Here is a 13127-nt window from a genome sequence, read left to right on the forward strand (position 1 = left end):
ATGTACTCTTCTTAAATTTCAATTCCAGTGTAGTTAACATACAGTGTTGTATTAATTTCAGGTCTGCAATAAAGTGATTCGAAAACTCTATAAATTACTCGGTACTCATAATGATAAGTGCACTTTTAAGTCCCCATCACCCATGTACTCTTGAAAATGTATACTCTTTTTGTTCTTCTTGGGTAGAGCATTTTATAAATGTCAATTAGTTCAAGCTGATAGTAAGTATTAATTTGAGAATTGTTCAAGCCTTCTCTACCTTAATGATTTTCTGTATACTCATTCTATCAATTATTGAAAGAGAAGTGTTGAAGTCTCTGCCTATAACTGCGGCTTCCTTTATTTCTACATGCAGTTCTCCCAGTTTTTGCTTCATGTATTTTGATGCTCTATTACTAGGCACATAAACATTTAGGATTTTAGGTTTTCTTGATGAACTGACCAATGTATTATTTTGAAATGATCCTCTGTGTAATGTTCTTCACTATGATATGATTTTGGCGAATATTAATATAGTCACTCCAGTTTCTTGGGATTGGTGTTAACATGGTATATCTTTCTCCATACATTTGTTTTTCTTTCTCCATACTTATAACCTATTTATGGCTTTATATCTGATGTACGTATCTTGTAGGCAACAGATAATTGGTTCTTATGTTTTAGCCTGACAATCTCTGTCACATAACAGGAATATTTAGACCATTCACATTTAATGTGATTATAGATAGGGCTAGATTTAAATCTACCATCTTGGTATCAGTTTTCTGTTTTTCCCATCTGTTCTTTGTTCCCCTTTTTCCTCTTTTCCTGATTTCTTTTGGACTGAGTACTTTTTATCATTCCATTTTTACTCTTTTGTTGGTTATTAGCTATTATTTTGTTATTTTGTTTTTAGTGGTTGCTATAGAGTTTACGTTCTATATATTTCACTTATCAGTCTACCTTCACATACTATCATTCCACTTCGTGTATGGTATAAGAACATCAAACCAGTGCACTTCAATTTCTCCTCTTTTAGCCTTTGTGCTTTTTGCGTTTTCACACATCTTACTTCTATATATGTTATAAACCCTACAAAACACTGTTATCCTTGTTCTTTCAACAGCCAATTATCTTTTCAAAGAATTTAAATAATACAGAATTTTTTTAAATTACCCACATATTTACACTTCTGGTGTTTTTCATTCATCTATGTAGATCCAGATCTTTATCTGGTATCATATTACTTCTGCCTAAAGAAGTTTCTATGACAGGGGCACCTCGGTGGCTCCGTCGGTTAGGCGTCAACTTCAGCTCAGGTCACAATCTCACGGTTTTTGAGTTCGAGCCCCGCATCGGGCTCTGTGCTGACAGCTCAGAGCCTAGAGCCTGCTTCAGATTCTGTGCCTCCTCTCTCTCTCTGCCCCTCCCATGCTCATGCTCTGTCTCTCAATAATAAATATTAAAAAAAAAAAAAAGAATTTTCAATGACATTTCTTGTAATGCAAGCCTGCCAGTGATACATTCTTTCAGCTTTTACATGTGTGAAAGGTTTTTGAAAGATATTTTCAGTGGATAGAGAGTGCTAGGTTGACAGTTTTTTCCTTTATTTCTTTAAAGATTTGTTTCACTGTCTTCTGGACAATGAGAATATTGTTGTCATCCTTACCTTTGTTCCACTGCATACAATGTGTCCTCTTTCTCTGGATGATTTTTAAATCTTTATCACTTAATTTAAGCAATTTCATTATATTTTTTGGCACAGTTTTCTTCATGTTTCTTGTGCACAGGGGGTCATCAATTTTTGTAGATCTGCAGATTCATAGTTTCTATCAAATTTGAAAAACTTTTGGCCATTATTTAACTATTTTTTCTAACTCTCCTTCTTTTCTTCTGAGACCTCCAATTACATGTATATTAGTCCACTTGAAGTTGTCCTCAGGTCATCAATGCTCTATTCATTTTTTCAGTCTACTTACTCTGTTGCATGTTGGCTTATTTTTTATTACTATGTATTTAAAATCATTAATCTTTTCTTCTTTAATATCTGATCTGCCACTAATCCCATAAGTATATATTTTATCTCAGACGTTATAGTTTTCATCTCTAAATTGATGTGCATCCTTTCATGTCCTCAATGCCTCTAATACATTCAATCTGTCCTCCAGCTTCTTAAACACATGGAACTTCATTATAATTATTCTTTTAAAATCCTCGTCTACTAGTTCTGTGTCATTTTCTTGCCTATTTGCTTAACTGGTTAGTTTTGGATTTTAGACATTATTAATTTTACCTTGTTGGATGTTATATACTTTTGTTTCCCTATAAATATTCTGGGGCTCTGTTCAGGTTCAGGTATTGTGTTTATGCTTTGTTAGGTAGAACTAGGGAAGCTTTAATCTGGGGTTCATTTTGCCCCACTACGGAGGCAAACCAATGCTCCTTCTGAGTAATCTAACTGGCGCTCCATGAATTATGCAGCTTTCCACTCTAGAAAGAAAGGAACAGCTTGGGCTGTTGCAAGAAAATACCACAGATTGGGTGGCTTAAACAAAAGAAATTTATTTTCTCATAGGTCTGTAGGCTACAAAGTCCAAGATCAAGGTTCCAGCAGGGTTTATGTTGAGAGCTCTCTTTCTGCCTCACAGACAGCTCACCTTCTTGCTGTGTTCCCACATGACAGAGTACTCTGGTGTTTCTTCCTCTTCTTATGAGAGCACCAATTCTATCAGATCAGGGTTCCAACTTCTGATGTCATTTATATATTTTTTATGTTTATTTTTGAGAGAGAGAAAGAGAGCAGGAGCAGGGGAGAGGGAGAGAGGGGAATCCGAAGCAGGTTCCAGACTCCAAGCTATCAGCACAGAGCCTGACGCGGGGCTCGAACTCACGTACCGTGAGATCACGACCTGAGCCGAAGTTGGACACTTAAGTGACTGAGCCACCCAGGCACCCCCCACTTATGACCTCATTTAAAGCTAATCACCTTCTTAAAGACCCCAGCTCCAATACAGCCACATGCGGTTTTAGGCTTCAACATATGGATTTGGGGGCACACAATTCATCATATAATAGGAACTTATTTCTACATCTGTGTGAGCTCTGAGGACTATTCCCTTTAATTTTTTAGGCAGTTCTTTCCCTAGTCTTAGATAGTTTCATCATACCCTTAAACTGATGAGTACTCAGATGAAGACTCTTTGCAGATCTCTAGAATTCTCTCTCTGCTTTCTTGTACTCTCTATTGTGAAATGTAGCTACCTTTTCCTCCCCTGCCTCCAACTCTGTCTTTCTCAACTCAGAGGGACTACTGTGCTCTGCCTGAGGTCTCCCTCCCTGCACTGCAACCAGAAACTCTCTCAAGATATAAATTGGGACAGGGGCACCTGGGTGGCTCAGTCAGCTAAGTGTCCAGACTTCAGCTCAGGTTATGATCTCACAGTTCATGGGTTGTGCTGACAGCTCAGAGCCCGGAGCCTGCTTCGGATTCTGTGTCTCCCTCTCTCTCTGCCCCTCCCCTACGCATGCTGTCTCTCTTTCTCTCTCTCTCAAAAATAAATAAACATTAAAAAAAAAGATATAAACTGGGACATGTGTAGAGCTCAGCTCACTTCTCCGCAATCCCTCCTTTGCTGCCTAATGCCCAGGGTTGTGAAAATCTTTCCTTTTCCATTATTTTAGGTGTTTCTGGAAGCAAAGTAATCCAACCTTGTTCCTTCATCTTGTCCAGAAAAAGTTTGTACTGGACACTTACTTCTGTCTCCGCCATGCTTCCCTATTACAACCACTAATTAATCTTCAGGCTTCTACTTAGATCACATTTTATCTGGAAAATCCTTCTGAACACCTCACAGCTCAGGCAAGGGCTCCCTGGAGGTACTCTCCCCCTGCCAAGGGACCTGCCATGCTGTGTTAGAATTACTGCCTCAACTGCCCACATACCCCTGCCATCATGCAGAAGCTGGAGTTGTGAGCTGTGTAACTGCTCTATCCCAACACCTAGCAGAACACCCCAACACAGCACAGATTTGTGCTCCAAAAATCTACCTGAAGGAATAAACAAATGCAAGAAGCTCAGACAGCAGCTGAAGCCACATTCACCTTATCAGTGAGTTTGTTGTGCATCATCCATTTCCTTAAAGAAAGATTATAAACTACTAGTTATAATTATGAAGTATTTAATACTTACAGTTGTAACATTGAAAAAAATAACAAGATGGAATGGTATTCCGCCCCTGCCCCCCCCCCCCCCCGCCGCGTGGTAGCAGGTAATAAAGAAAATAATCTATTACTAACAGCATACTGTGAACATTCAAACCGATTTCAGAGATAAAGATGCCTTTAACATATGTTCATTACCACCCAATTTTACCTTAATATGCGTAATGAAATCAGAGGACCCAGTATAAACACTCCTTGAGAAATTCAAATTGTAACTAATTAACTTCCCTCCAGAGTCAAATGCTTTAGTCCAATCACCCAATCTAAAATTAGTGGAAAAAATATTAATGTCACATCTTTCAGTTTTACTTCTTCCCCATATTTTGAGAAGCCACATTTGAAAGGATTGATGGCATACAAAAAAAAAAAAAAAAAGGATGACAAAGGCAGATGAAATGCTGAAATGTCAAGTCCCAAGATGGAAACCTGATATTTGAAACGGTTGTCCTTGCCTGCCTGTGGGCTAGCTGCCTATAATCCCAGAGCCTCAAGGACCACTCCAGTCCCCGGGGGCCCTCCAAGAAGCCTAATTACCTGGTATGTTCTAAAATGCACCTTTTATAAAGACATCAACGAGAATATGCTTTGACAGTAACCCCACCTCCATTTCAGGACACTGAATGGAACCCAGGAAGAGACTCCCATAAAATACCAGAATTGCATAAAAACATAAAAGGATACTTCCCACATTAAGAATTAACTTAGGAGAGGGTCGCCTGGGTGGCTCAGTCGGTCTGGCTTCGGCTCAGGTCATGATCTCACCGTTCGTGGGTTCAAGCCCCACGTCGGGCTCTGTGCTGACAATTCAGACCCTGGAGACTGCTTCAGATTCTGTGTCTCCCTCTCTCTCTGCCCCTGCCCTGCTCACACTCTGTCTCTCTCTCTCCCCCTCCAAAATAAACAAACATTAAAAAAAATTTTTTTTAAGAATTAACTTAGGAGAATAAAACAAAAACCGAGACCCCTCAGCCAAGATTTAATTCTTATCAAATACAATCAGTATCATCGCAGTGATTCTGAAACTGAGGGAGGAAGGCCACAAAATCCCAACATATGACCCACACGAGAATTCTAGAAGGCCAGGACTTACACTACAGGGGTTGCTGGCTGTCTGAGCAGGGCTGTAGAAGGACCCCCACTGGGTGGCTCGCCTCTCGTCCCGGGAAGGGGTGCTGTTCACAGGCAGGACAGCTGGGACCCCGGGGCCTGTGACTGCAGCACTGGCAGGCTGGCTGCTGGGGGCCACAAGGGCAAAAGCGTCATCCAGGAGGGAGTGCATGGTCTGGCGCGCCTCCTCGATGGACGGCTGAGGCGGGATGTACTGGGAGGCTGGGAAGGGCAGGCCCGGATACCTCCCCAGCTCAGCAGAGGACGGCGTCTGTACATCGGCCGGGAGATCGGGATCAGACTAGGGCAAGACAAAGAGCAAAGGGAACAAGGATCAGATGTGAGCTTATGTGGTGACGTGAAAACCACAGGGCCAAAATGGGATTTAACAATTTTCACTGACAGTGAGGAAAAGGTCACCCATAAGGATTTTTTAAATGGCGGCTAACGGGTGGTAGTGGCAGGCGGAGCCTGAATCAGGATGAAAGGAAAAAGTGAAGGTATTCAAAAATCACTTGTCCAGCAAAATTCAACCAACGAGCTGAAATGCACTTCAATACCTGCAAGTATGTGTTTTTATTAAATGTCCCTAAGCAGCCAAAAATGATGTCTCAGAGTCTTAGTTACTAAACTACCTAGTCAACTTTTCATAGATACCAAAGTCTAAAGCAGTCTATTGACTACAATAAGAAAAAGTAGCCCTACACACCCTCAAGAGAGTTCAAAGTCACCACCATATTACACCTGTGTGTATAAAAAATGTTGACATTGAGGTGCCTGCGTAGCTCAGTCTGTTAAGTGTCTGCCTCCTGATATCGGCTCAGGTCATGATCTCGTTCATGGTCTTGAGGTAGAGCTCCACGTGGGGCTCTGTGTTCATCATGGAGCCCGTGTGGGAGTCTCTCTCTGCCCCTCCCCCCCACACGCACACATACACGTGTGCACTCTCTCAAACAAACTTTTAAAAATTTAATACTTATTGTAACTACTTGTTATAGTAAACAGAGAGTATTCAGAAACCACGTTTTAATTTTTAATTTTTTAAGTGTATTTATTTATTTTGAGGGGTGTAGGGAGGGTCAGAGAGAAAGGGAGAGAGTGAGAATCCCAAGAATCTGACTGTCAGTGCAGAGCCCGATGCGGAGCCTGAACTCATAAACCCATGAGATCACGACCTGAGCCAAAATTAAGAGTCGGACGCTTAATCGACTGAGGTGCCCCCAGAAACCACATGTTTTTAAATGGAACTATCTCTGGATAACGTGAGTCATCAAGAAAGGTTTAAATATTATTCTATACAGGGGCACCTGGCTGGCTCAGTCAGTTAAGCACCTGACTCTTGACGTTGGTTCAGGTCATGATCCCAGGGTTGTGCTCTCTCAAAAATAAATATTAAAAAGAGGGGGGAGGGGTGCCTGGGTGGCGCAGTCGGTTGGGCGTCCGACTTCAGCCAGGTCACGATCTCGCGGTCTGTGAGTTCGAGCCCCGCATCAGGCTCTGGGCTGATGGCTCGGAGCCTGGAGCCTGTTTCAGATTCTGTGTCTCCCTCTCTCTCTGACCCTCCCCCGTTCATGCTCTGTCTCTCTCTATCTCAGAAATAAATAAGTGTTAAAAAAAAAAAAAAAGAGGGGGGGGGAAAAAGAAGGGCACCTAGGTGGCTCAGTTGGTTGAGTGTCTGACTTCGGCTCAGGTCATGATCTCGCAGTAAGTGGGCTAGAGCCCCACATCAGACTCTATGCTGACAGCTCAGAGCCTAGAGCCTGCTTCAGATTCTGTGTCTCCCTCTCTCTCTGCCCCTCCCCTGCTGGATCTCTCTCTCCCTCTCTCTCTCTCTCAAAAATAATTATTAAAAAAACAACTTTTTAAAAAAAGCCTCTGTCCTATCCAACAGATGATCCATTATTACTCATGCCAGCATCAAACATTTAAGGGCAGTCACTGCTTAACTCCAGACAGAAAACCACACTACAGACTGGCAAACCACAAACGGCCCACAGACCTGTTTTGCTTGGCCTGTGCAGTCTTAAAAAAATAAAGAGCTAATATTTCTTAAAAACTGAAGATTTAATATTAACACTCAGATTTGTGGATTCTCTTGGCAGAACCTGAAGCTGTGGCATCACCCGGCCCTTACTCCTCCGACAGAAACAACTGCCGTTGAGCAGTGGCTGGCTCTTGAGATGGATCCGGGGCTCTTCCCCTCCCAACAGCAGGGGGGTGGTCCCACTGCTGTGTACGTGACACCTCGGTCTCTTTCTCTAAAACTGGGCTATCCCAGGAAAGGTTCCAGTAAGTGAGAGCTGTCCTCAAGGAATTGTTAAGTAAGGATTCGGGGTCCCGAGGGGTTCTCTGAGGTATGATGAGCGCTAGGAGAACTCTGTGTTCCTTTCCTTACGAGGCGGATAAAAGGTCCACACGCAGGCCCTTCTCCCATTCTTGGATTTCTTGAAGAGCAGAAAGGGAAGACTGTGGTCAGTAGTGGGTCACCAGACTAACAGTTCATGGTGGAACAAAGGAAAAGGGTGTCTATAAACACATCCCACTGGCGAGTGAAAGGGTTTCTCCAAAGACAGAAGTGATGCTCCTGGTGGTGGTTCCAGGAAGTGACTAGTTACCTGTTGTTTACATGAAAGAAGGCAAGAAAGAAACAACAGGCCCAAAATGGAGTCGCTGCCCCCCCAGGAGCAAACCAAGACTTCACTGCATTTTCAGCCTCTTCCAGGAATGTGACCTTTAACCAGTCAATCTGGAAATTCCTGATCTGCACTAGTGAGGTAACAGGCGTGATAGACCACCCCCCCCTTCCCCCAGAGAAAGGTGACCTTGCCTGAAACAATTCGCTCTTTGTTAGAAAACTTCCTTTTCTGCCCCCTTCCATTTTGTACGGCTCCTTGGAGCTCCTTTCAACTCTCCGCGTCTGATGTGGGATTCAAGAGCTGTTGAGTAAAGTCTATGAGATCTTCAAACTTACTCGGGTGAATCCTGCTTTATAGCGTTGTGTGGCAAGGAAGCGAGCATGTGGCCACACAAAAAACTGCAAGCCTGAACAGAGATTCCAACGGTTTAACTTTTACAGCAAAAAGTATGCTGTGAAGGAGGGACTCATGAATCTTGCCAAGAAGGCAAAGAGCTACGGAGCCATGACGTTAGAGCTCCCCGTTCTTTCTTCTTCCGGTCTCCTCATTTTGCAGGCTACGCTGCCAGCAACTTGCAGGCCAACAAGAGATCTTCATTTTTCTGTATCTCGACACCTGTAGGGTGTTTCACATAGAGGTGTAGTCAATAATACAGGGGGAACCGTGGTGTGTGGAAAGGAAGATTTACCCAGGATCCCTGCTGGAATTTGAATTCCACTCTCTTGAATCTCAGCCTGATAATTGCGTTATTAGTCAATTTGTTTTCCTTCGGACAGGTAGACATTCGCCTGTCATTCCTCAGAAATACATAGGAAGTTTTTACCTTCAGTCATCAGACAGGATGTACTCTGGTGCCCATTTTGCAGTCTTCTGTAGGAATTCTAAGAGAGTGATCAGACACCCTGGCTGGCCCAGGACAATGTCAGGGTATGCCTGCTGTCCCAGTATAATCATTAATAGAGACTCTCTTCACTCTCCCAAGTGCCAGGCTTGGATGATAAATTGTATCAAGGGTAGACAAACCTTTTCCGTAAAGGGCCAGATAGCAATTATCTTAGGCTCTGTGAGTCACAGAGACTTTGTTGCTCTGTTGTTTAACTCTAACACTGCAGCAGGAGCGGCCATAGAGAACACACAGATGAATGGTGCAAGGGCACACAGTGTTCCAATAAAACTTTACAAAAACAAGTGGCTGGCTGGATTTGGCCTGAGGGCCATACCGTGCTGAGGCCTGAATTATAACGGTAACCCCAGTTGCCAAGAAATCTAGGAATATTCCTTTCACCCTAGGAGAAAAGAGCTCATAATAAGAAGACATTTTGAAGGTAGAATGTAAAATTTAAGAAAAAAACACGAGTAGTATAATCTTCAAGATGAAATACTACCTAAGAAAAAATGAGTTCAAAAAAAAAGGGGGGGGGGATTATCTTTGAAAGCGTGTGTTTCAGAATTTTTATGGAATGGAAAAAGCCCATGTAAGAAAAATTTCATTTTAAGGAATCTCTGAAAAAATGAAGCCGGCTGACTGAGGCGGAGCTCTCTAGGGAAGGGCTGCTTTCCACCAGCTGAAGGAGGGGTCTCTGCTTTCCACTAAGAAAAAGAGCAGGAAGTACAAGGATGATCCGGTCACCCTGAAGGAGGCCTGATTTCGGATCACTGACGAAGACAAATGGAGAGAGCAAGAAGATGACAAAAGACTTCATGGCAACAGATGACGGGACTCAGGGCTACTTAAAAAAAGACGGGATGGGGCTGCGGATTTCCTCTGAGAGATGAGCCCTGGCTACCTCGGGAAGTCAAGGGGTAAGAAGGATTGCACCCCCCCCCACCCCCCACCCCCCCACCCCCGCCACCTCTTCTATTTATCGGTTTCACGCATCAGGCCTGCAAGTCCCCGGTGAGACAAAAGCAAAAGTTCAAGTGACCATCCTGGGGAGCCCAGGGGACAGTCTTCTCCAGGTGAAGCCCAGACAGCCACCTGTCCACAGCACAAGAACACTACAAGAGCGCCACCTGCTGTATGAATTGCCAGCCCGGGCTCCCCCGTCTCAGGAATTCATCCACAGCTCATTCCATTCAGGAGCACAACAGTCTCAACTGGAGAACCTTGCGACCCCCTGGGATTGCACCAATCCTCACAAACAGGCACGGCCAGTCTTCAAAACACCAGAAATACAGTCAGTTGCCAAGGAAAAGTCTGGTTCTTTCGGACGATCATGATTCGATGCTATCTAGCCCCAACGTCAGTGTGGTGTTTGCCCTATCTCCATAGTCTTCATATCTTTCCAGGGTAGTTATTTGTCTAATTTAGGAGGCAATGGCTGGTTGCATAAATTCTGTCCAAAGTGATCATGTGCATCACAAACCCCTTTTCCAAGATGTGGGGTTTTTTTGTTTTTGTTTTTTTTATTTTTATTATTATCTTTTTTTTCTTTTTTTTTTTTTTTTTTTGCTAATGTCTCTCTAAACAAGGATGCCTCTGTAAGTGCATCTCCGGAAGGAGGAAGGGGTCTTGTGCAATGAGCCAGGTTTGCACCCCGGCCCAAGGCTACTGGTGTCCTTCCCGCACTGCTGGAAGTCATCCACATCTGGCTCTCCCTCCGTCTTGGGTTGTCTTTGTGTCACAGACCTTTGGGGAGGCTGGCACTTTCTTCCCTACTCAATGGGGTCTGTGTATGTGCGCCTTAATGCTATCAATGTCTGCCTTTAACACTTCAAGCAATTCTGTGTGTGCCCCTTTCCGTTTGAAGAAAAAAAAGTTTAATTCCGTATTTCTTAATTTCCATTAAGCTCTTTGTTCCATTAAAATTACACACACACGCGCACACACACACACACACACACACACACACTACCTTCTTGCACTCTAGGAAGAGAAGGGATAGACAAAACCCTAAATACCCCTCCTATCACCAAGAAACCCAAACAACTTTATGACCGGAGAAAGGAAGAAAAAATTGTTTTCCAGTTAACTTCCAGGAGTACCCATCCTGAAGCATAAGAGAACAGGGCTTGTGTACAGAAAGGACAAACACGGGGTTACGTTTCCAGAGGGCTCACTTCGCAGCCTGCTGGGCTCTGTGACTCAAGTCTCCTCTCAAAGGAGCAGCCTACCAGTTCCCTCACTCCACATGTCTCATGGCCCTGAGTGTCAGTCATCGGCAGCAACACCACACAGGGCAGCAGCCACTAGTGGTCACTCTCCGAAGAGCCACCCCACCCCGGCTCCGGAAGCGAGAGTCAACGTTACGTACTGGGCAACCAATGTAGGCAGAGTTGTGGACACCGGGGGGCCTCTTGTAAGTGCCATCGCTGTCTGTGGTGATGAGTCTGTCCTTCTCAGCATCTCCGGGACAGCCGTTGACCTGGTGTTTTCGGCGTGGTTTAGGAGATCGTTTTATCCTGGAACTGTGGGAGGGGGTGGGGGCAGGAAGGAGGTTATCTTCATAGGAAATAATCCTTCCTACCAGTAGCTTATCCACTAAACACAAAGTATTTTCCAAGCATCTGGGATATGGTGGCCACTGTGGTAAACACCCCATAGGATACAAATATGTAAGACATAGTCTCTGCTATGAGGAAGCCACAGTCTACCTGAGCATATTAAATACACGCAACAACAGAGAATAATATAAGATAATACATAACCGTGACTTTTCCCGGACTTTCAGAAAAGGGCAAGATCAGTGTGAGCTACCAGTATCATGGCTGGCTATACAGCACCTGAACTAGGTCTTGAAGAGCAAGTAGGATCTGCAGAAGGGGAGGAGTGTGGGGAGAAACGCGAAGCAGATGAATGTATGGCGGGCAACAGCAGGCCCATCTAAGGGAGAGACAGTTCTGTCTACACTGCTGGATGGTGGAAAGTAGCCGGAATGGGGAGGCAGGGCGCCTCCTGTTACAGGGCAGGTTCCATGCGGCAGGGAACCAAAGCTGTTACAGGTGTTGAGCAGAGCAAGACCAACCAGAGCAGCGATTACACCACACACACACGCCTTAGGGGCAGGGGTCCGGAAGGCCAAGAGACCAAGACTCGGAGGGCAGCTATGGGAAAAGAAATGCACCTGCACCTGACACGGACGGGTGCCCACGCGAAGGAGGTGAAGGTACTGGAGGTGAGGGTGGGATGGGAGAGGAGGGAGATTCCCCAGTGAGAGAGACTCAAGCAGAGCCATCTGAGAAAGAGAAGGTGCCTGCCATATCCAACTAGCTGAATTCAGGGAGGCAGAATAAACCCAGGGCCGGGGTTCTGAGGCCCCTGGAGGAGCAGGCGGGAGCATGACAAGAGGCCCAGCAGGAGCAAGGCCAACGGCGCCTCCACAGGCAACCCTTGGGGAGTGCCCCCGCCCCCTCTGCGGACGCCCACCTCTTCCTGGGCTCTATGAACACTGAGGGCACGCTGGCCGTGGGGTCCAGGATCTTGTCGATCTGCATCTGCGCCCTGCGGTATACGCGGTGCCGCTCGCGCGTGTCGCCTGAGGACAGGTCGTCCACCACCGGGAACTCGTAGTGGCCACGGCGCTTGGCGCGGAGCCGGATCTTGTTCCGATGGTGCTCGATCTCGGACTTGTGCCGCAGGGCCGTCTGGATCTGCGTGGCCGAGGGGAGAGAAATGAGTCACATGGAATGTTCCCGAAGGTTCCTGCCACCCACGTGAAGACAGCATCTTGGGGAAGGCCTTTCTTTTCCCCAGACCCGTGTCCAGGCCCCAAAGGGACAGGCACTCCCACACGGGGGCATACATACCTATGTATCAAGTACTACATTTTAAAAAGAGAGTAAAGAAAAAAAAAAAAGATGTACGCTATCAAGTTGTGAGGCCACAGGCCTGGTGAGCACATTCCCTTCTTTCTTTCCACCGGATGGAAAATCCACTTTAGGGAGGATTTACCCATAGCAGGTACAGAGGCGTGCAGACAGCTCTAGGTTAGGACTGGGGCTGAGCAGGGCCAGGACTCCCCCGCAGCAGTGAGAAGAGACAACACACACCATCCTAAACCCGGGGCACACATTCTTGTCACATTCTCAGCAAGAAGCCAATGAGGGCTAGAGAGGGAAAACTCTAGGAACTCTTGATGGGACTTCGGTAAGATGATTCACTTCAAGGATCACCTTTAAAGTGGGCAAGGGGTTTCCACCACACCAATTGCTTATGACTTCATCCTGGCAGAACTCACAACAGCA

At 45.2% G+C, this 13127-nt stretch overlaps 1 protein-coding gene across 1 annotated transcript in view; it reads right to left on the reverse strand.

Moving 5' to 3' along the window:
* The window catches only part of KIAA1549 (KIAA1549 ortholog), a 150772-nt gene that overhangs the window by 31358 nt on the left and 106287 nt on the right, over positions 1–13127 (reverse strand). The window contains exons 15-17 of the mRNA XM_045052641.1: positions 12310–12533; positions 11198–11351; positions 5291–5608 (exon numbers count right to left, since the gene is read on the reverse strand). Coding sequence (XP_044908576.1) covers positions 5291–5608; positions 11198–11351; positions 12310–12533 — 696 coding nt within the window. The remainder of the gene's footprint in view (positions 1–5290; positions 5609–11197; positions 11352–12309; positions 12534–13127) is intronic.

Source organism: Felis catus, chromosome A2 (genome assembly GCF_018350175.1).
Source record: "Felis catus isolate Fca126 chromosome A2, F.catus_Fca126_mat1.0, whole genome shotgun sequence".
In the NCBI taxonomy this organism is placed as follows: Eukaryota; Metazoa; Chordata; class Mammalia; order Carnivora; family Felidae; genus Felis; species Felis catus.